At 45.0% G+C, this 23399-nt stretch overlaps 1 protein-coding gene across 1 annotated transcript in view; it reads right to left on the reverse strand.

The window, feature by feature from the left end:
- Nucleotides 1-11380, reverse strand: part of Rimkla (ribosomal modification protein rimK like family member A) — a 28927-nt gene extending 17547 nt beyond the window's left edge. The window contains exon 1 of the mRNA XM_059256089.1: nt 11218-11380. Coding sequence (XP_059112072.1) covers nt 11218-11380 — 163 coding nt within the window. The remainder of the gene's footprint in view (nt 1-11217) is intronic.
- Nucleotides 11381-23399: the final 12019 nt, after the last annotated feature.

Below are 23399 nucleotides of genomic sequence, written 5' to 3' on the forward strand. Positions count from 1 at the left end.
GGCAACAGAAAAGCGACCTAGAGAAGCCAGAAGCAAGAGAAACATCCAGCTTTAAATCCCAGCTTGAGCCCACGGACAAACACGCTTCCACACAGTAAGAAAAGAATCCAGTCCATTTCTGCAAATACCGACCACATTGCACAGAGAGAGCTCAGCCTCTATAAGCAGCAGTACAGACACCTAGGAAGTCTTACCAGGACTTCATCTCTCTTCTCCAAAGGCAAATCTTTGGGCCTGGCTCATTCCCACTGACGCCTTTAATAAACGAAGAATACAATGGGTTAAAGTGGGACCCAAACGGCTCCGCCAGGCATGAAGGCAGGTCTGATGTCTGACTATGCTGCTGTCTAGCCCTGGGCAGAGGGACCTGTTGGGTTTGGGGTTACACCAGCTCCATGTATCCACAGGTTTCATATCAATGGATCCAGCCAACTGCAAATAGAAAGTACTGGAAAAACTTAATTTGTATCTATACTGAAAATGTTAAGACTTTTTTCTTGACATTATTCCTTAAACAATATGAATATAGTATAGCAACTATTTCCAGGGTTGGGGGTATAGTTCAGTGGTAGATAACTCACCAATTATACACAAGGCCCTGGGTTCAAATCCCACCCACCTTAGAAAGACTCACAAAGAGCCGGGCGGTGGTGGCGCACGCCTTTAATCCCAGCACTCGGGAGGCAGAGCCAGGTGGATCTCTGTGAGTTCGAGGCCAGCTTGGGCTACCAAGTGAGTTCCAGGAAAGGCGCAAAGCTACACAGAGAAACCCTGTCTCGAAAAACCAAAAAAAAAAAAAAAAAAAAAAAAAAGAAAGAAAGACTCACAAAGAACCCACAATTACTTACATTGTATTTATACTACATTGAGTGTTTTAAGTGATCTGGAGGTGCACTAAAGTACAAAAGAATCTGTACAGGTGACATGCACATGTTATGTAGGGGCCTGGAGCATCCTTGGATTTTGGTAAGGGATAGAAGGGTCTAGAACAATCACCTGCAAATACTAGGGGATAACCATACATCTTTGACTTCGGACATCTCTGACGCTCCTGCTCTGGGCCATTCCATATGCCCTTGTTCAGTCTCTTCACCGTGGCCATCACTGCATTGCTGCAACGTGACCTCAGGTAGAGAAAACTGCTTCTCACTCTGGCTGCAGTAGGAGCAGCAGCCATATGTGGCCAAGAACAATTTGCATTTGGCAAATTGCTGGCTCCTTGGCAAACCTGCCTGCAAAGTCTGAGACCTTTAACCACACAGGAATTGCCACCATTAGCATCGACTCTCAGGGAGGCACCTGTAGGGATATAGCTTATTGAACTTGTCACCTTTCCCATGGTCCTTAAAATCCTCATTGTGATCTCCAGGCCTCAAGGCAAGGGAATGGAGAACCTGTGTGGACTGGATGACCGGGCTCCAGTTGGCTGTGGTGAATGGAAGGAAAGCTGCCCCCGCTTTCAGATAGCCAGGGACTTAACTTGACTGAGTAGCACCTTAACCCAGGGAGATGGGGGAGGATGTGAGCAGCTTCTGGCCTCCTCCACTCCCCATCCCCCACCTGGCTGGGCTTGAGACTTACTGTGTTTAGCCTCAAACCACTTAAAAAAAAATCAAACAAACCAAGAAAAAAACACTCTGCCCTTCAAGAAGTCAGAAAGACAGAGGGGAAAGACTAGAAGTCAAACTGGCTGGTGCAGTGACCGTCCGGGGTACATCAACTTTGTGAAATCGAAACACTAATTTCTCCGCCTTCTACTTTCACAGGTAACCATATCCCAACTTCCTCTTGAATTCTGTTTGCATTTGGAAAGATTCTAATTCCTTAGAACAAAGTAGAAATGTTATGAATCTGGTCTACACCTGTTGTATTAGCTTGGGTTTTTTTTTTGTGGCTGTGATAAACATCACTACCAAAAGCAACTTGGGGAAGAAAGGGTTTATTTCATCTTGTACTTCCAGGTAACAGTCCATCACTGGGGGAAGTCAGGATAAGAACTCAAGGCGGGAACTGATGCAGAGACCAGGGAGGGCTGCTGCTTACTGGCTTGTTCTCCATGGGTTGCTCAGCCTGCTTTCTATACTTCCCAGGATCACCAGGAATACCTTCACAGGGGTGGAACCACCTGCTGCAGGCTAGCCCCTCCCCACATCATTCATCAATCAAGATAACACTCCACAGACTTGCCTATAGGCAATGTGATAGAGACCTTTACTCAAGTGAGGTTCCCTCTTCCCGGATAACTCTAGCTTGTATCAAATTGATAAAAACAAAACAAAACAACAAAACAACTAACTAGTGTACTCAAAATCCCAGTACTGCAGAGGCTGAAGCAGGAGGAGCATAGCTTTGGGGCCAGCCTGGGCTACATGGTAAGCCCTTGTCTTAAAACAACAATAAAACAAACAAACAAGACTCAAGAACAATAACCCAGGACAGAAAAGTAGAATAACTTCTCCAAAGAAACAAATCTGCTTCCATAACCTGTATTAGGATGGATTAAATTCAACAAAAGTAAACTTGTGCATTTGTGTGTGCAGTAGCACATAAATGTACTCTACAATGGATAGATGGCATTACTGTGCAATAAACAAATCATGATTCCAAGGTAGAGCTTTAAAACTCAAAGAACCACTCTCCATCACCCACACAGAGGAAGGGAAACCTGGCCATCAAAGGTGCTGTCCATCAGATCCGACTCTGGCTGGTGGTTTTTCACTGAGCATTCATTCATCTGCTCTGCGCTGGGTACTCTCCTAAGAACGTCCACATTTATCATCTCATTTAGAGGCATCCTATAATATGGATGGAGGGGATCTGACTGCAAAGGCCTGGCATTTCCACAAAGTGGATGCATTGGGGGTTACAGCTCTCCCAAACTGCCCACGCCAGTCACCCGACTGTGTGCTCACACACAGACACCCCCAGCTTCACAAAAGAACACTTCAACACTAACCTGGATTCCAGTACACCAGGAAAGCCAACCTTTCATGCACAAAGCAAGCAGCAGAACCAGCAGGACACTGAAGGGTGAGAACCAAGGAGGCCCTCACTTAGGGCACCTTTTAGGACTATGGTGTTTTAGCAGGATCCTGCAACTGTGGCCGGCACTGGCACTGAAGCTCTGGAAGGTGCCGGTAAAGAGTCAGTCACCTCCGTGGTCATTCCTGTCACCCTCTGGATGTTTGCTGTGGTGGGAAGAAGCCGTGTCACCAGAGCACAACAGGCTAGTGTCACTGCAGATCTGCTCCGTTTCTCTACCCTACCACCTCCTGTGAGGAAGTCATTTTGGTTCTGGGGTAGATCCGGTCACCCCTGTGCTTACCCTTCTGAGGTCCTATGGGGGAAGACGCTCAAAGAAATCTCACCTCTACCCCACTAAAACCCACAGCGACTTAGTGGCTGCTTTTCCGTTCCCACTAACTGCTTTTCTGAGGTCACTTAATTCAATGCAGCTTTTTATTGAACTGTCGCTTTGAGGCAGACACACCGCTTAAGCAGGACACAAAGGTGAGGCAGGCAGCCTCTGCCCTCCTGGAGCTTACAGCCCCCTCCTGGAGGAAGCAGAAGTCTGACTCAGTGCATGGGTTATTTTGTACTCATTCAGCAGAAATTTATTGGGCAGTGTCGTTGGACCAATTTCAGTTTGAGTTTGCCCAGGACACCTTGAGACCACAATTTAAGTTCATGTAGTCAAACAGGCAGTAATTTTAAGATATGCTGAGAGAGGTGGAGTCTGGGAAGGGAGTGTGGGAAGCTAAGACTGTGACCAGTGAGTTAGCACCCGCCGGAGGGGAATCCTCCAACACTGAGTGCAAATACACCCACCAGAGAGGGAGGGAGCTGCCAATTTAGGGCATAGCTTTCATTCCCTGGGTGTGTTGGCAGAACGGGCTCCGGGGAGCACAGCAGGCCATCAGATAGACACAGATACTGGTGACAGAAGTGGAACCCGGCAGTCAAATGGTTAAAGGGCAAGAGACAAGGGAGGGCTCCAGACAGCTGAAGGCGGGACACTATCCTAAGGCCGGAGAATGGGGGCAGTGAGACAATGTCCTTGGGATGTAAGAAGAAAGCTAACACACAGTTGTTATTAATGCGCTGGGTGCCCTGTGAGGGCATGCATGGTGTCGGAGGAGAGGGGAGTGTGGGAATGGTTCTCTCTGCCTGGGGGCAGGGGAGAATGGAGGACTGTTTCAGACAGGACTCCCATGTGTCTGGTCTTAGGAGGAAGATGTGAAGCTAATGGTGTATGCTGTCCACCCTGAACAGAGCCAGCAGCAAGGACAGAGCATCATCAGTGCCACGTTCCAAGCTAAAGGAAGGGCTTAGGAAGACTTTTCAGGAAGGTTGCAATGGAGGCAGACTGGTCCCGTCTTTGCACCAGAGCCTTCCTCGAATTTTGGGTTCTTCCTCTCTATTGAGCCACTGACACAGCACATAACTGTCATTATTTCTTCAAGAAAAGCCCCTTGGGGGTTAGAGAGATGGATCAGTGTGTGAGGCCACTCCTGATGGGTGGCTCACCTGTAACTACAGTTCCATGGGATCCAACGCACCTGCGCTCGCATGTGCACGCGCGTGTGCACACACACACACACACACACACACACTTAAAAATAATAATAATAAACTTTTAAAGAGAGAAGCCTCCCATCCCATTTCCTCTTGAACTTCATGCTACTTTCCCTCACCCTTTATAAGAAAATCCTTACACTTCACTGTTGTCCATCACACACTGAAGGTGCCTTACAGTGGTTCACGCAGAGTCCGTGTTAAATCAATTTCCCTTCCTTTTTCTTTCTTAACCCGATCTACAGCAGTGTTTGATGCGGTCTGAGCACAGCTTTCATTTTAGCACAGCTTTCATTTTGAACCACCCAGGAAGCCATCCTCTCCTGCGTTTCCTCCTCTCACTCCCCCCACCTCTATGGAGTGTCCCAGAGCTTTCTCCCCAAGCCTTCTTTCATCTACCTCAGCCAATGATGGGTGTAGACACATGCACCGACTTTGGTATCTCCAAGCGAGGCCTTTCTTCTGCATTCCAGTCTCTAGCAGAAACCGCTTGTTTGACAGTCCCCATCCACCCCGTCCACCCCTCACCCCCGACATCTCAGACACGTAGACCTTCCCAAACCCACTCTTCACTCATCCTTTCTGTGGGAGTAAATGGCACATTTATTTTTCAGCTGCTCGGGCAGTCTTCCTTGGCTGGTTTTCCACACACTCTAATATCTGATCCAGTAGACAAATCCCAACTCTCCCTTCCAAATCCATCCGAAACCCATCATCTCCCATCTCCTTCCCAGAAATCATTCCAATCCAACAGTCACTTCTCCTCCAAAATGCAGCCACAGCCACCAGGTGATTCTGTTTCGGCCCTCACCACTACCAGTCTGTTCTCAATGTGGCTCCTGAGTGGCCAGGAGCAATGTTCCCAGAGCCCATCCTTGGCCCCTTGTTTTTTCTACCTATGGTTACCCACTGGTGGATGCAGAGACACAGTTTCTCCCTCTCCATTGGATCACGACCACCAGCATATAAACAAGCCACAATTTATTCCTTTATAGGTAAAGCCTCTCATCTGTAGGCGCCCCTTAATTTCTCTTTGCAAGAAAGTCTTCAAGACTGTTTTCTCGCTATGCTCCCTGCTCAGCTCAAAACCTCACAGTGGATCTCAGTGGGGACTGCCATGCATTGGCCCCTAGCCTTTCGCTGTCACCTCTGCCAGAACATCATCTGGAGTGAACCCCACGTCCATCACTGACCCACAAGGCCCCGTGTGGCTGCTCATCCCCATCTCTATCCCAACTTTCTGCCTCTTCTCATGTCTGCCCTCCACACTGGTCTCCTCAATGCTCCTTCCTGCCTGGATGATTCTACTCCTCTCTACAGCTAAATAGTGCACTTCCTGGGGTGGGAGGAAGCAGGGAGGATAATACAGAGGGAAAGGAAGGACAGAGAGCTAAATAACATTAAAGATGTTTGGAAAAGTCATAGGGAACCAGTGTTTTATAAGATCACTTAAAAACACATATAATATATATATAGTTCAGATGGAGTTATGCCACATGGGTGATACTATCCCCACCCCCCAAGAGCCATAGACTATTAGCAAAAACTCCGGTGCCAGACACGGGAAACCTCCCTTCAAATTGTTGGTGTGGGGACTCCAAGAGACTCAGAAAACAGTACAGGTTATTACCATTGCCCTCGGTTGCCTCCTAGAAGTTGAAAGTTAAGGCCTGATTGCTGAAGATTCCTTACACTTCAGACACAGGACTTGGAGGAAGTGAGCTGGAACTGACTTGCAAGCCTCTTCCCTAAGGACTAGCTCTCACAACATCAGAAGGCGCTGTACACGCTGCCAAGGGAGAAATGCAATCAATAGTCCTCTCCAGCTGTAAAGCCTACGATCCACAACAATGACCAGCCCGGCTAGAGAGCCCCAAGGGTATAACAGCACCGCTTTTATCTTGGGGGTAACCAACAGCTGTCTAATTGGATGTAAGGCCTACTCAAAAGAAGGGAATTCGTGTCTGGTACTGTAAACTTAGCCAGCTACCCATGATTGGAGAGGACACAGACCCTAGACAGAGAACCTACTCCTACCACGCTCCTAAAGCAATGTAATTCCTACTTGGACTCTCAATGCTTATCCGTATACCCACAGAGCCATGCAGCTCCAGCCCCTCATCAAATAAGCTTTTTTAAAAACAAACAAACAAACAAACAAATAGTATATTTCCTGACCTCCTTCAGCTCTCGACTAGAATACACCTGTGGGTGAGGACCACCCAGTCACCCTAATATTACAGCCACTCTCCACCTTCTGCTTTTTCCCTCCTCAGCCTTTGCAGAAATACTCTGTGTAGTTTACTTACCTTGTTTATATTCTACCTCAATACAGAATGTAATATCCCGGAGAGGCAGTGACTTCCAGCACTGTGATTCAGGCACCTAGAATCATACCTTATACACAGTCAGCAGAATAAAAATATTCAGTCAGTGACAGAATAAAAAAAAAAACATGAATTAGTGAGGGTGAAGGCCATGTCTGCTCTTATTTGCCATTCTATATCTCCAGCACACTGCCTGGCACACTGCTCAGTAAACACCTGCTGAACGAAATGGGTAAAATGGAGAAATCGGATTGTTGTGAAGAATAAAACATATATTAAAATTTAATAACAGAGGTGCAGGAATAAAGGCTCACCATTTCTATTCACTCCTCAAACGAACATAACTGAATTATCGCTTGCTGATAGTGAAGTCTTGAGTTATTTCTTTTGGAAAAAGAATCTCAGTTTGTAGCCCTGGCTGGCCTGGAACTCATTATATAGATCAGGCTGGCCTCAAACTCACATTGACTCACCTGCCTCTCTGCTTCCCAAGCACTAGGATTAAAGGCATAGATCACCATGATCAGCACCCCCACACTCACTTTTTTTTTTGAGACAGGGTCTCATATAGTCCAGGTAAGAAAGAGCTTGAATTCAAGGCCAGTCTAAGTTGGAAACAAAGCAAGACTCTGTTGTCTTAAAAGAAAAAATAAAAGGCGAGCCATGTAGCTCGGTGGCAGGGTGTTCGTCTAGCACACGAATAAAGCCCTGAGTTCAATTTTTAGTAGCACAGATAAAAGAGAATCTGACCCAGAAAGTGCTCTACACCACTGGAGATGTCCAGGGGGAGATCGTTTGCCAAGCATGCACAAGACCATTGCTCCAACCCCTAGGGCTGCATAAACATCAATAAATAAACAGATATGGCCACCAAAGCTTGAGCTCCGAAAGCGGAAGGAATGCTGAATCATGCTGCTCCTAGGAGACAAATGCTCACAGGCCCCCTTTCCCGGGTCAAACTCACTCTCTTTCTTGGATGATGAGTTTATAACTATCCTTTATTCGAGTCAGCTAATGATTCTGACCTGAGGTTGGTCAGAAAGCCTAACTATCATCAGTAAACCTGTCTTCAGATAAGAGCTCATCATAAACACACACACACACACACACACACACACACACACACACACACCCAATCATGATCCCCTAGCCTTGTGTACTTATAGTACAAGCTTCATATTTCAAATCAGACAACACACATTACCTGAAGGCCTACTGTGTACTAGTTATGGAACACATATTTGAAGGATCCTACATATGGGGGGGGTGGATACAAGCCTTGTATACAGATAAATCACGGTACTATCCAATGAGTGCTACTTTGATGTTGTTTGGTAGCAGGTGGAAGAGCATCTCCATGGGGATAGGGCAGGGAGCTTGGGAAAAACTCCAGGAGACACAGCGAATTGAGCTAGATTTGAGGGATGAATGAAATTCTACCATCTGGGAGGAACCAGATGGGACCTCAGACTGATATTTAGTAGAGGCCCAAGAGTCATGAGACAACAGTGGAGCCAGCATCGACGAACACATGAAAAGCCAGATGATCCACTGAGTACGGCTGTAATTTCCAGCTGGTGCTGTGTGCACAGTGACTTCACTGTGTTTATGAGAGTTAATAAGTAAAAAGAACCTAGCGCAAACCACACGTCTATGTGTAAGTGCCTACTACTGTGACTAGGTTATTACTGTTCTTATTATTTGTTATATGTATTTTGGTCTTGTTCGCCATTTGTGTTTAGGAAAATAAACACTGAATAACCTGCAGGTTCTCAAAGAAACAAAGCAAAGCAGATGTGCTTTTCACAATGTTAAGCTAGCAGAGTCTAAAGGGGGTGCTTTCCACAGAACTGCTTCAGGCACCCGAAGGTCGTGGCTCTTTCCCTAAGAGTCCCTCCCCCACCCCCATCCAAATCTAGGTTGGTTAGGGTAGATCACTGAAGCAAAAAATAACCATCACAGAGCCGGGTGTGGAGGCACATGACTTTAATCTCAGCACTTGCGTGGCAGAGGCAAGTGGATCCCTGTGAGTTGAGGTCAGCCTGGTCTACATAGCAGCCAAGGCTACCTAGTGAGACCCTGTATCAAAATATAAATAAGTAAATAAATAACCAAAATAAGCAACAACAAAAACCTGTCTTCAATTTCTCCATCCATCAAGCAAGCAGCTGTATAGATTTTCTTGTAGCTATCAGGAAATAACTGGTTTGTGAGTGCACATATTTTCACACATGAATTCCACTTAATTGTTTAAATGCTTTCTGAATCACTATGATTTAACTTTCACTTTTCTTACAATTGATTCTTTAAAATGGAGTTTTAGTTACAGAGAGAGAGAATTTTCTGAATTGCTGATGTGCCTGTAAAGTCCAACAAATGATAAGAAAATCTGAGCTGGGCAGTGGTGGCGCACGCCTCTAATCCCAGCACTCAGGAGGCAGAGACAGGCGGATCTCTGTGAGTTTGAGGCCAGCCTGGTCTCCAAAGCGAGTTCCAGGAAAGGCGCAAAGCTACACAGAAAAAACATTAAAAAAAAAAGAGAGAGAAAATCTGATTACCATATCTCAAAAATGACATCTCTACAAGCTGTAAAATAAACAAGCAACTCATCTCTGGAGCAACTTAATTTAGATCACCAAAGTATAACTGATCACTCCACTTAAATATGGAACCCAAAGCATGGACTTTTCAAACTTGAAGAACCTCAGCTCCAATATGAGACACAAGATTCAAAGAGATGGGGGCTGGAGAGATGCTCAGTGGTTAAGAGCACCGGCTGCTCTTCCAGAGGACCCAGGTTGGGTTCCCAGAACCCACATGGTGGCTCACAACGGTCTGTAGCATCAGGTCCTAGAGGATATGACGCTCTCTTCTGGCCATTGCAAACACTGCATGAATATGGTACACACATATATGGAGACAAAATATCCATACATGTAAAATTAAACGTGAAAAACAAAACAAAACCCCAAATCAAAATCAAAGTGATCTGCACAAAGCAAAGCCAACGGAAAAGCTGTAAGAACACAGTCCTTCACATTCTCTGTTCAGGAATGTAGTTCATTAACCAATTGGGAGGGTTTTAGCAATTGAGGTTTGAGAGATGGTACTCTTCACACTTAACCACATCTCTTTGAAATGTGAGGTGTCTAATGCTTGCGTATACTTCTGCAAAAGTATATGCAATCTAGGCTCGGCAGCGGTGGCACATGCCTTTAATCCCAGCCCTTGGGAGGCAGAGCCAGGTGTATCTCTGTGAGTTCGAGGCCAGCCTGGTCTATAGAGTGAGATCCAGAAAAGGCACAAAGCTTTTTCAGAGAAACCCTGTCTCAAAAAAACAAGAACAACAACAACAACAAGTATATGCAATCTGATCCTACACATGGAAGATTTAAATACACTTATGGATGAACAATATTCAACCGAGCTATTTCACTTAGGAACACGTACTCAAAACCTCACTTGTAAGTAGTCTGTTCAAAATTTGGAATCCCTTCCCTTGCTGAAGGGACCTCCTACCCAACTAGATAAAGATGAAATATGAATAGCACTCCAAGAAGTATCCAAGAGGGCCAAACCCTCTTCAGCTCTGGACCCCCTGAATAGCTGAATACCTCCAAGGCTTACTGAGAACACAGACTGTAAGCCAGTGAACATGAGTTTCCAAAGTCATGGATTGCTTATACAAAACAGGTTTGCACTGAGGATAATAAGAATATCTGAAAACAGAACGCTTTGAGAGGAATCAGGGATGACAACCATGTCTTCCTCCCCGCCCCCCAATTCCCCTGGACCCGGCATTAAAAGGATGACTAAAGTCTGAAGGGTGTGTACTTGACTATTTTGGAACCTGAATTTAACATGTTTAGGAAGGAGGACGAGTTAATGAAAATCATCAAATGTCTCCTCTCGCCCCTTAAACTCCAGAGACAGTCCCAATCTATCTCAGCTGTCTCCCATAATTAGGCTGCCGGTTTGAGGCATTCATCAGTGGTGCACACATACCGGTAGAAAAGTTTCCCAAACATCTACCCTAAGAACAATTTTGTGAATTCTGGGTTGATCCCTCAAATTTCTGAGTCCCGCCTGGCAGGGTACCTGTGCACAGAGAATCTACAATTTGATGTCTGGTGCCTTTAGCTTCAGGTGAATGTGAATGCCCCACTAACCCGTCTCCTCAGTGAATTTAGCATCTTCTCTACTGTTGGCCTCAGCGTGCTGCAAAGAGGGGCTACCACTGAGAGGGGCTCAATGCGGAGAGCCACTGGCTCACGGGATCCCACCGCCCCTCCCGCCCCTCCGGGGCTGCGCTCACCTAAGTGGCCGCCGACGACAGTGACGGCGATCTGGTCCAAGAACACAGCCCGGAAGCGCACGTCCTGCTCCGAGCAGCGCTGGCGGAGCGCGCGCAGGATCTGCACCTGCGGGTAGTCCTCGCGAATGAGCCGGTCGGTCAGCAGCCAGACCTGCGCGCACATGGCGACCGAAGCGGCGGCAGCCCGCCCGCCCGCCCGCGCGACCCCCTGGCGCGTCCCGGGCGAGCACCGCGGCTCCGCTCGCGCCGTGCGCCAGGCGCCTCTGCAGCCCCGGCCGGAGAATGCGCCGGATCGCCTCGCGCCGCCGCCGCCGCCACCGCCCAGCCAATCAGCGCGGCGCGGCGCCCGGGGAGGACGCGGCCCGGAGCTTGCGGAGATGCGCAGCCTGCGGCGGCCGGGCGGGGCTGGTACGACCCCCACCCCCCTACCCCACCCTTCCGGAGCCCATGGGCCGCAGGCGGGGTGGGTGCGGCGCTGCACCCCCAGAGAGGCGCGACTGAGATGCTCCACCAGCCTCTTCCAAAAACGACTGTCGGCCTGGCAAGGTCACACGGCTGGACTGCGCAGCTGGACTTCACCCTTAGAAGAGCGATTCGTCTGCCCTGATCTTGGCCTGCAGCCTGGGCTGGGAGGTGGAGGCAGTTGGGATTTTAGCAGCGTCGCGTTCAGATAATTCAAAGATGCTTATGCTTTTCTCGGGGTCTGGTTTTCTTACATTGGGCATCCTCTCCTGGTTTGCACCCGCTCTGGGTTATAACCTCGGTGTCATAAAAACAGGTTTAAGACTCCATTGAGTTAGGAGGAACACTGGTGTGTGTCTCTCCCTCCCAGTCCACAACTCATTTCGCCTCCACCCTACAACCCAGTCATCTTTACATATTGTCCTTGGTCCTAGCCATTTGCAAATTCTACCTACAAACAATAGTGTGAAACCTGGTGTTCAGTTCTTGAAAATAAACTAATTATATTTTTATTTATTTATGGTGCACAAGGTGGGCCGGTGACATGCTACCAGGGCTCGCACATGGAGGTCAGAGAATAACTTGCAGGAGTTGGTTCTCCTTCCACCATGTGGGCTCCAGGGTTCAAAGTCAGGTCATCCGGCTTGGCGGCAATACCTTCACCTTCCGAGCCACATCACCAGCTCCTAGCTAACACGTCTAAATAACTATGGGGTTGACTGTAGCCATTTGCGTTTCCAGCTCATTAAAACGTCTTTTTAAAATTATTCTTATGCATCTATGATGTGTGTTTGAGTACTGGGGCACGTGAATGCCACCAAGAGCTTGCCGGGCTCACAGAACAGCTTTGGAGAATGGGTTCTTTCCATGGTGGGCTTCTGAGATAGACTCCAGGTCACTAGGTTTGTCCAACAACACTTTTACCAGCTCATCCACCTTGCTGCCCCTAAAACATCTTTTTCTTTCTTTCTTCCCTTTTTTTTTTTTTTTTTTGGTTTTTCGAGACAGGGTTTCTCTGTGTAGCTTTGCACCTTTCCTGGGACTCACTTGGTAGTCCAGGCTGGCCTCAAACTCACAGAGATCTGCCTGGCTTATTGCAAAAGGAGTTTTACAGTTTCAAGCTCAAATTCAACAATGATATCTATAAATGGGCAATACATTTTGGGTAAGGTGCCCATTTCACTGTGAATATCATGTTTCACTAAGATAGGACTCTGGGAAAGTTCTGTATAAATGGCTTTCAAAAGAAAAAAATTTTTTTTCAGCAATAAGGATGCAACATCTCCTACCTAGACCCTGACTGCATTTTCTTAAAGTGACAGACCTATAAGCCAGTGTCTTATAATTAGTGCTTTGAAAGAGGGTGGTCTAACCACAGCTCTGCTTGTAGCTAGAGGCTCTACCCTGCCTTTGCTATTTCCTTGAGGTTGCATGATTTTGCAGGATGGGGTGGGGGGGTGCACAGGGTCTCACTATGTAGACCAGGCTATGGTGGTGATACTTTATTTGTGCACTCCAATAAAGCTTCTCTGGGGGTTAGAGGAAAAAGCCAGCCACTATATTAAACATAGAGGTCAGGCAGGGGTAGCACACGCCCTGAATCCTAGCATTCAGGAGGCAGAGATTCATTCGGATCTCTGTGAGTTCAAGACCACACTGGGAACAGAGCCAGGCATGGTAGCACACGCCTTTAATCCCAGCACTTGTTAACCATAGAGGTCTAGAGATCTGTACAGATAGACAGGAAGTGATAGAGCTAGTCGGAAAGAGGAAGTGATGTAGCTGGGCGGAGAGAGGAAGTAAGATGACAGGGCACCGAAAGGTATATAGGCCTGAGTATACAGGAAGTAGCTCTCTTGGGCTGAGGATTTCCTAGCAGTAAGAACTTGTAGCTTGGCTTGTTCTATTCCTCTGATCTCTCAGTTTTCACCCCAATATCTGGCTCTGGATTTTTTTTAATTAATAGGACCTTTTAAGATTTTGTGTTACAGATTTTGAGTTTAAGGCTATCCTTAAACTCAGAGATCTGTGTGCCTCTGTCTCCCAAGTGCTGGAATTAAAGGTAGTGTGTCACACAATGCCCAACCGACCTTCCATGGCATTTTTTGTTTGTTTGTTTTGTTTTGTTTTTTTGTTTTTTGAGACAGGGTTTCTCTGTGTAGCTTTGGTGCCTTTCCTGGAACTCACTCTGTAGCTCAGGCTGGCCTTGAACTCACAGAGATCCGCCTACCTCTGCCTCCCGAGTGCTGGGATTAAAGGTATGCGCCACCACCACCTGGCTTTCCATGGCATTTTTAAATTGTTTTTGGAGACAGGGTCTCCTGTAACTCAGACTGGCCTAGAACTTGCTATCTAGCCAGGGATGACTTTGAACTTCTGATCTACCATGCCTGTTTTGTTTTGTTTTGTTTTTGCCTGCCTGTGGTATGTATTTTGTGTAGACTTTTCTCTACAGGGCTTCTACAGAGTCACCCACCAGGTATTGGTAGGGCTCAGAAAACTTTGAAATGGAAGGAGAGCAGAGACAAATTCTTTTCCAGACCCTCTGACCTGTTACTACCATTCCCCTTGCTTCCTTGAGGCGGGGTATAGAAACCAGAAGTCTTTTTCCCAGTGCAGGCCATAAAGTCTGGATCGCCTCTTCCTAGAAGACAATGTGAAACCTAAAAATGTGCTGATAACCTGTTACTACCATTCCCCTTGCTTCCTTGAGGCGGGGTATAGAAACCAGAAGTCTTTTTCCCGGTGCAGGCCATAAAGTCTGGATCGCCTCTTCCTAGAAGACAATGTGAAACCTAAAAATGTGCTGATAACGTCCCCCCTCTTCCATATACTCGTGGGCCATAAAGACCTGCCCTTCCTTGTCTACTAGTCAGTCACATGATCCTTAGTCCGGGAAGGATCCTGCCCCAACCCAGGAGGAGGAACTGCTGCACTGAGGGTCCGTGAAGACTCTGGACAGGTCTGGCTGGGTTTCCTCTCCCGGGTCTAGTAGCATTAGACCAGAGCTGCTGACAGAAAAGAAGAGCTCTGCTTTAAAAGGCCATGAAAAAATTTCTCATTTTGAGCCCAATATGAGTGACCTGGAAACATGAGTTCAACTTACCTTGAATGACATATTCTGCCATGGGAAAGGATAAACTTTTATAGCCACAGGACCAAGAAAGTCATAAATCAATATATTTGATAAGTAAAGTAGGGCATCAGATAGGTGAGCTATAGCCAAGAACAGAAACATTTTCTATTGGTTTCACATGTTATCTTTTTTTTTTTTTTTAATGAATGGGAGATCGTATGAACACAATCTCCCACTACCACAAAGTACGCAGTCGACTTTCCTGCATTTGGGGAAATCTTGGCTCAGCACCTCCCAGGTGCAAAGGGTAAGTCTTGTCCTGGGAGACAACTTTCTTGACCATAATAGTTTCCCTCCTGTTAATATCCAATGTTATCTTAGAGATTCTCAGCTTTAGGTTTGGTAGAGGTCTGCCAAACTTAGTAATGCATTCCAAGAGTTTTACCCAGTAGTCATGAGGAGATTAGGTCAGTCACAGAGCCTGAAGGCAAACAGCTATTAGAGAGACTAAGATATACCAACGTAATTATGGCATCCAGTCTGTGACATTACACTGTCCACAACCACCTGGATGCTCTACTCAACCAAGGTCAAGCAGTCTGTGGGATCTTCAACATGACTGCAGCTTCATTTTACATACACTTCCTCCAACAATATCTAGAAGAGATCATAATCCAGCTGGGATGATAACTTGCTGGACTATATGAGAATCAATAAAGTTCAAGCTGCTTATAACCCGCTTTCAAAGACATCACACTCATGTTGTCATGAGCAAATCACTACCAAGGTCCACACAACCCAGGCTTAAGCCAAGAAGCCTCTGGGGATTCAGATGTTAAAACCACTTTCTCATGAGCTTTCCTCACCAGGCAGTTAATAACACCTCTGTGATTTCATGGTTTAGGATTTGGTCATAGGTGAGAACCTATGACCCTATTCAATTATGGCCATATTCAATTATGAGTGGAATGTTTTGTTATATCCTTACAATTCCTCAAGCACAGAAGTAGTTTCCCCAAATGGAAGACCATTTTCTAAGATGTGCAATGCTGTGGTTTGGATAAACGTCCCCCTGGAGACCCAGTGCCTTAAGGTCTTGGTCATCATTCTGTCAAGCTATTGCGAGGTGGAAGAACATCTAAGATATGGATCCTAGTAAAACTAGGTCACTGGAAATGGGGGCATTGGGACTTTAGCCCTTCCCTAGTTTCTCTGTTTTCTGTCTGCCTCCTCTGCCAAGTGTCTCAGAATAGACTGTCTTGTCATAGGCTGCAAAGCAGCAGCTCAGCCAACCCTGGACTGAAACCTCCAAAATCATGATGAAAATGAATGTTCTGCTTTATAGACTGATTATCTCAAATATTTTGTTATAGTAATGCCAATTAATACATATTATGTATGCAGTATTTCTTTATAGATGATTTCCAAATTCATATCTAACCCTGGTGTCTCTGAGCTTCAGCCATATGAAAGGGTGCTGTTCTGCTGTTCCAATGTTCCTACAATTAAACCCCATCCATTCCAGATTCAACTGTCTTCCACAATAAGAGGAAGGTATTATCTCATATAAACAAAAACTGTGAGAAGTGACCTCTACAGTTTATTCATTTGACTTCTCACTGACATCAGGGACCCAGATCTTTTTCCATTTTTTTCACTTTTGACACCCAGAGGATGACGCCAGGGGTCACAGCCACACAGAATCCAGCACAAGTCAGGACCAACACTTTTCATGTAGCTTTTTATCAGCAGGAGAACCTTTCTCAGAAGCCCTGAGGCAGACTTCCCACACCTAAACCAGTCACTAGCATCAACATGAAAAAAATACCTCTCTGCTTTCAAGGATATAGGAACATTGTTTATTTACCCTGGCCAGGGAACACAGACTCAAGTTACCCCATGACACAGAGCAAGGAAGGTCATAAGTAAACACATTTATCAATGCATCAGTGGAGTGCCAAGCAGGTGAGCTACAGCAGAATGGGGATATTTTCTATAGGTTTCAACTGTTTGTGCATCTTAGCTTTGGGTTACTGGAGGCTAACAGTTTGCTATGCTTTAGGATACATCCCTACGCTTTACCTAATAGTCATGAGGGTTTTAAGTCAGATGCAAAGGTTCAAAGTTCATGAAAGGTCTAAGGCAGTCCAAGAAAATTTTGGCTCCCAACTTGCAACACTATTTCTCCATAACCATGATGTTCACTTCTGCCAAGGTCCTAGAGCTTGCAGGATTTTAAACAGAGATGTGGTGTAGCTGGAAGTTTTCCTGTGTCCTGCAGCTGCTTGGTCCCAAGAAAATACACAGAGGTTTATGTTAATTACAAACTGATGGCCTATGGCTCAGGCTTATCATTAACTAGTTCTTACAACTTAATTCAACCCATTTCAATTAATCTATGTTTTGCCACATGACTGTGGTGTTACCTGTGTTCCATTACATCTTGCTCCCCCAGCAGTGCTCAGCATTTTCCCTGACTCTGCCTTTCTTCTCCTTGTCTCTTTGCTTCGGTTCCCTGCCTGACTCTATTCTGCCTTGCCATAGGCCATAGCAGCTTCTTTATTAACCAGTGGTAGCAACACATATTCATACAACATACAGAAAGACCATCCCACGGCACTTCATTTTTTCTGTCTAATCAAAAGGAGGTTTTCATTTTAACACAGTAAAACTACATATAACAAAACAGTTATTAAGCAAGAATTACAGCTACAATAACAGTTACAATATCTACTCTCTTTGTATTTGGCAAAATTAAAGAAAATTATCTTATTTTTGTGAATCTAAAGTTTCATATCTAATTTATCTTTTATCATAACTAAGGAAAACTATAATTACAACTATCTAGTCTTCAACTCCATCAAAGACCCCAGAAGGATATAATATTACCTAAGTAAACAGGAAGTGCATTGTAAGCAACTTCTAAAAGTCTAGAAATGACAGATACATCTGGATGCCTGGACAGACACAGGCATCTGTAATGTTGGGGCATCCATCTTGAGCCTACAGGCCTAGAGTCTCTGGCATACTTTTTAGTGAAGCAGAAAATTTGAAGGACTGTTTTGCCTATTTTGGCAAAGTTTGTCAGTTGCTTGTCTCTATGTCATGCAGAATGTCTGGCAGTTTTTTTCTGTGAAGCAGGAAACTGAAGGACCATCTCATCCTGTTTTGGCAAAATTCAGTGGTCATTTTCCCATGGGTCCTGCATGCTCAATTTATACAACATACTGTCAAGCAGTCCAAGCAAAAGCAGTTTCTTGCCCAAATGGCTAGGCTTGCCACAATGAAAGCAAACTCCACAAGGAGTTTCTTCAATGCCCATCATCTTCTCTGACGTGATGTGGCACTGCCAGGAGCAGATGTGACTCATATTGTCATGAAAAAACCTGTGTTAACAAAATATTTTAAATACAATATTCTACAGGTCTTTGAAGTATTTGAAAACCATCTATCTAAAATATATCTCTTTATGATCCTGAAAACATACCTGACATATCTACAAACTTGATTGTTATAGAAGACTAACTACTAACCTATTTTTTGATTATCTTAAATAGTTTATAATAGTAGCTTTCAAAAATTAGAACTTTACCTTATATTTTAAATGAACTGCATAGGTACAATACCTTAAACAAAAATAGAAACATATATACAATATGTTGTAACAAAACTAACCTTAATTTTGTATCGATATACAAAAATCCTTTAAACAAGGATAGAAACATATATACAGTGTAACAAAATTAACTTTAAATTTGTACCACTATACCAAAATCCATATCAATGTAAAGTATTTTGATATTAACAGCTGTTTTTTGGATCAAAGTAGATTCAATAATCTATATATATATATTTTTTTTTTTTTTGGTTTTTCAAGACAGGGTTTCTCTGTGTAGCTTTGCGCCTTTCCTGGAACTCACTTGGTAGCCCAGGCTGGCCTTGAACTCACAGAGATCCGCCTGGCTCTGCCTCCCGAGTGCTGGGATTAAAGGCGTGCGCCACCACCGCCCGGCAATCTATATTTTTATCTATATCATTTCTATATCATATCCCCCTTTCTTCTTTCAGAAAGCAATTGACTATGACCAATAACAATTTGTAACTAAGCCCCCTAAACAAAGACAAACATCCATAATCCATATTTTGGGAATGTGGGCATAATTTTCTAGGCTACTTCCTACTGATTGGGGGCACTGGTAATCTTTGGTGGACCCTGAGAAAATTCAGTATTATGGTCAAGTCCTGACTGGAGTAGTCTGTGAGGCTGAATTATCTCAGCCAGCAGCCTTGAAGCCTTTCTGGATGCAGAACTCAGAGGAAACTGCAATAGAGGTGCTCTGAAATGTTGGATCATCTGATCCATCTGTTCCCACTGGAGATTTTTCAGGGGGTTTTGTTTGATCAAACCATATTAACCTGGAAGCAATCCACTGGTTCTCATCTTCTGTGTAAACAAAAACAGAACCTCTTTGCCAAAGCAACATATGCTTAAACCCAAGGTCAAAATGCCTTTAAAATATATATATGTTGGTTTAACTTAGCAGCCTTTACAATCAAATGTCTTTCTGCAGTTGGCTCATTAACAGTCAAGAAATTCAAAGAAAACATAATAATATACATAATCCAGACTCTCTGTGTATTTTCCATTTTTATGTGGCTTATTTCTTTTATATTACTTTTATTGTCTCTTTAAAGACTTTATTTTCTAAAACTATTTATTTCTTTGTATAACTGCCTATATTCCTTTTCTTTTCTTTCCCAAGTCTATGTACATTTTTACACATACTGTAAACTGTTTAGAGTTTTTTTTTTCCAACTGAATCTGTCCTATTGTGTATCTGTAATCCTTTTCTGACCAGGAGAGTTTTTAAACTGTTAAGCTGTGTGGCTAGGACTGAATCTTTGGCTTTTGCTGCTGGCTCTGCCCCATTTGGCTTCCCATCATGGCAGAAGTATGTTTACCAACGGCTCTGGGAGCCATGCTCACCGCCAACTCTGGGAAGCAGTGGGTCTATGTCTCCATCAAGCAAAGTGTGGCCCAGACATTTTTTTTTTTTTTTGTCTGTACTAGCAAAAGCTAAATCCATCACATTGTGTGCTGCATGGCTTGGAAACGCCTCTGTGTACTGCAGTGGGAATCAACCATGCTTGAATGCCGCAGTGTCTCTATACCTTGGCCCACATGAGAGACATGAACTAGGAAGCAGCTCTTGGCCCCGTTTATGTGTTCTAGAACCCCTTTTTAAGCTTTCTCAGGTTTTATGTGGAAATTCTTGGCAAACATTTGAGCACCATATGTAGCCAGACACTTTTCTCTGGCCTGCCCTGGTCCTGCAGTTCCACAGACACTTTTAAAATAACCACTCAGAGGCTTAATATTAATTACAAACTGTTTGATCTGTGGCTCAGGCTTCTTACTAGCTAGCTCTTGCAATGTGGCCTCCTGGAAGAACTTTAGCTTCACAGTAGGAAAGAATGAGGATCCATCATGCATAACTTAAATTAGTGATAATTCTCCCCATGTCTGGGAATTGGACTCCTGCTGTGGAATAGTCCTTCTTTACACTGTGTGAATATATGTTGCTATGATTGGTTTAATAAGCAAGCTGACTGGCCAATAGCTGAACAGGATCAAGTTAAGCGAGGGAAGACAAACTAAGAATGATGGGATGAGGAAAGGTGGAATCAGAGGAGTGGACAGTCAGGCAGAGAATAAGTCAGACATACAAAATGGGATAGAGGTAAAAGTCACAGGCCTTGGGGCAGCACATAGATTAATAGAAACAGGTTAAATTGTAAGAGCTAGTTAGTAACAAGCCTGAGCTATTGGCCGAGCATTTATAATTTATATTAAGTCTCTGACTCACTTCAGTGGGAAGCAACTACTGGTTATTTGGGATCAGGATGGTTGGGACAGGAAAACTCTGCCTACAGACTCCTCTCCCTATCCACAGGGCCATGAAGAGGTGGGTGAATACAGGGGCAAAACTGGAGTTGTCTTAGGAGGAATGAAGGGAGACTGGATGCAGGGAAGACAAACTCTGTGTCTGGAACAGTGTTGGCATCTTATGGAAGAGGAAAGCAGTCAAATCACATATTGTACTCTTTATCCTGGAACTTGCACATGCAAGATCAGCTCATATCTCTTCACCAGGGCAAGAGTGCCTGGCTAAGCCTGACATTAGTGGAATAAGAAGTATAATCCTTCCTTCAAGAGCAGCAAAAATTTGACATTATGACTAATACCCCAATCCACTACAGATACTTTTTTGCCAAGTTTTTCTCTTTAGGACTCCTAAGGATACAACACACAAGAAGGAAATGGATAGAAAACAAGAGGTTGGGACTGCAGAGATGGCTCAGTCGGTGAGATGCTTTCTTTGCAGGCACAGGACTTGAGTTCAAATCCCCAGTACCCATGTAAAAAGCCAGGCAAAGCAGCACTCATCGACAGTCCCAGTGCTGGGGAGGCAGAAGCCGGAAGGGCCCTGGGACTTCCTGGCCAGTCAGGCTAGCCAAACCCATGAGCTCTATCTCAGATAAGCTGGAGATCAATTAAGGAATACACTCAACCTCTGACTTTCATACACAAATGCACAGATGTGTACATACACATATATGCAGGAATATCACATGTGTGTGGGCACACACACACACACACACACACACACACACACACACACACACAAAGGAACCAAAAGATCATCTTATTCTCAGTTTAGCTAATAGCAAATAGCCTATAGGGCAGAGATCAGCCAGCAGACCAAGTCCACTCACTTGGCAAATTTGGAGACAATTATACTTAGACTGCCTGCAGGAAGAGGGGCACACTTATCCTACCTGCAAAGCAGACCAGCCTCTTGGTTTGTTTTTGAAATGTGGGCCTTGTTATGTTGCCTGACTAGTCTTGGACTCTTGAATTCAATGAGCTCCTCCCATCTTGACTCCAAGGTAGCTAGACATATGTACATAATGTACTGCCGTGCCCTAACAGAGCAGGCCTGTTTTACTCAGCTGAGCTTGTACTATTTGGAGACCTATTTTGTATGGTCCAGAGAATGATCTGTGATACCCATATTCTCAGTTTTGTAGTGTGTTTTTTAAGTATACAGTATGCCAAAGTAAAAGAACTAATAACAAGTAGCTGACTGACAGACAGACAGCAAACCTCATAAAATGCGTTGCTCAAAGCATCCAGCAGAAACCAATTGAGGAAGCTCTATTGAGCCAGCCAGAGTTCCCAGCAGAGTCTTGGGCAGGGCAGAGCATCCATCCCCTTGTCCCCTAGCGTGAGGCTTCCAAGTAAAGGAAGAAACAGTCACAGAGAGAGATAAGGTCATTGAATTGAGTGCTCAGAGCATCCTGCAGAAACTGACTGGGGAAGGAAACTGAGGCAGTCAGCCTGAGTTGAGCTTCCAGGAGCTGGACTGCCCACGGCTGGATTTCTCCTTCTCCCACAAGCCCTTTTGTATTGTGGACAAACACTAGTAACCTCTGTGGGAGACAGCTGTCCTCAAGGGCACCCCGCTTTCACTCTTGTTCTCTTCTCTCTTGGCGGTAGGGTTCGAAGGCCAGCCCATTCTGGACAGGGAGTTTTGGAAGACGTTTAACATAGACATGTTCAGGTCTGAAAGTGGGAGGGGCCTACCCTGCTACCAGAATCAGCTTCTCAGTGAGCTCAAAAAGCACATGACAGTTTACAATATAATGGGCACAAGATTGGGCTGGGTTTACACAGTAGGAAATGGGTAATCACCTTTTAACACAGTGACACCAACTCCTAGTGAAATGTGGACTAGACAGGTCCATGTTTCAGGGGCAGGCAAGATGACTCAGCAGGCAAAGGCTCTTGCCTCAAGCCTGACAATGCAAGTTCAATTCCCCGGACCCACGAGGTGGGAAGAGAGAATCTACTCCAGCAGGTTGTTCTGTGACCTGCACATGTCCACTGTGGTACGCATGCACACCACATCAGTACATAGCATAATAGTAATAAAAATAAACTCCTACTTTAGTCTTTTTGTAGATTCCCATATACATTTCCTAAAACCATTGTAATTTATTAAGAAGTAGAAACATCATTGGCCATCTTTGACTTTTTTAAAATATTTATTTATTTATTATTTGTTTGTTTGTCCCCAGACTCTGAAATCAGCCTCAGGAGTGAAAGAAATGAAAAGAGTATGGGTTGTTGCTAATAATAACCACATTTAAACTCATGTTTATGAGGCAGCTTTTGGAGTGCCCAATGGGGAGGCTGGTTACCAGAGCAACGAACCACATGGTTAGAAGGAGGGAACATGCAATCTCTAAGAGGAAGAAAGATCTAAGGTTGAGTGATCAGTGGCTAATGATGTAACCAACCACGCCTGCTTAATGAAGACAGTCCATAAGACCCCATTGGCATTGCCGGAGTTCTGAGCTGGCGAACACAGTGCACTAGGAGAAGGCACAAGGTTCACGTCTCTCACCCCAGACATGTCTCTCTTCCGCTTGGTTGCTCCTGAATTGGATCCTCTAGAATAAACTGGCAACTGTGAACGAGATGTTTCTGTGAGCTCAGTGGACCATTCGAGCAGGTTGTCAGACCTGGTGTCAGAGTGATTGGGAATCCACAGTTCACAGCCGGTGTCAGGAGTACAGG

The sequence above is a fragment of the Peromyscus eremicus genome, chromosome 2 (genome assembly GCF_949786415.1).
Source record: "Peromyscus eremicus chromosome 2, PerEre_H2_v1, whole genome shotgun sequence".
NCBI classification, from domain to species: Eukaryota; Metazoa; Chordata; class Mammalia; order Rodentia; family Cricetidae; genus Peromyscus; species Peromyscus eremicus.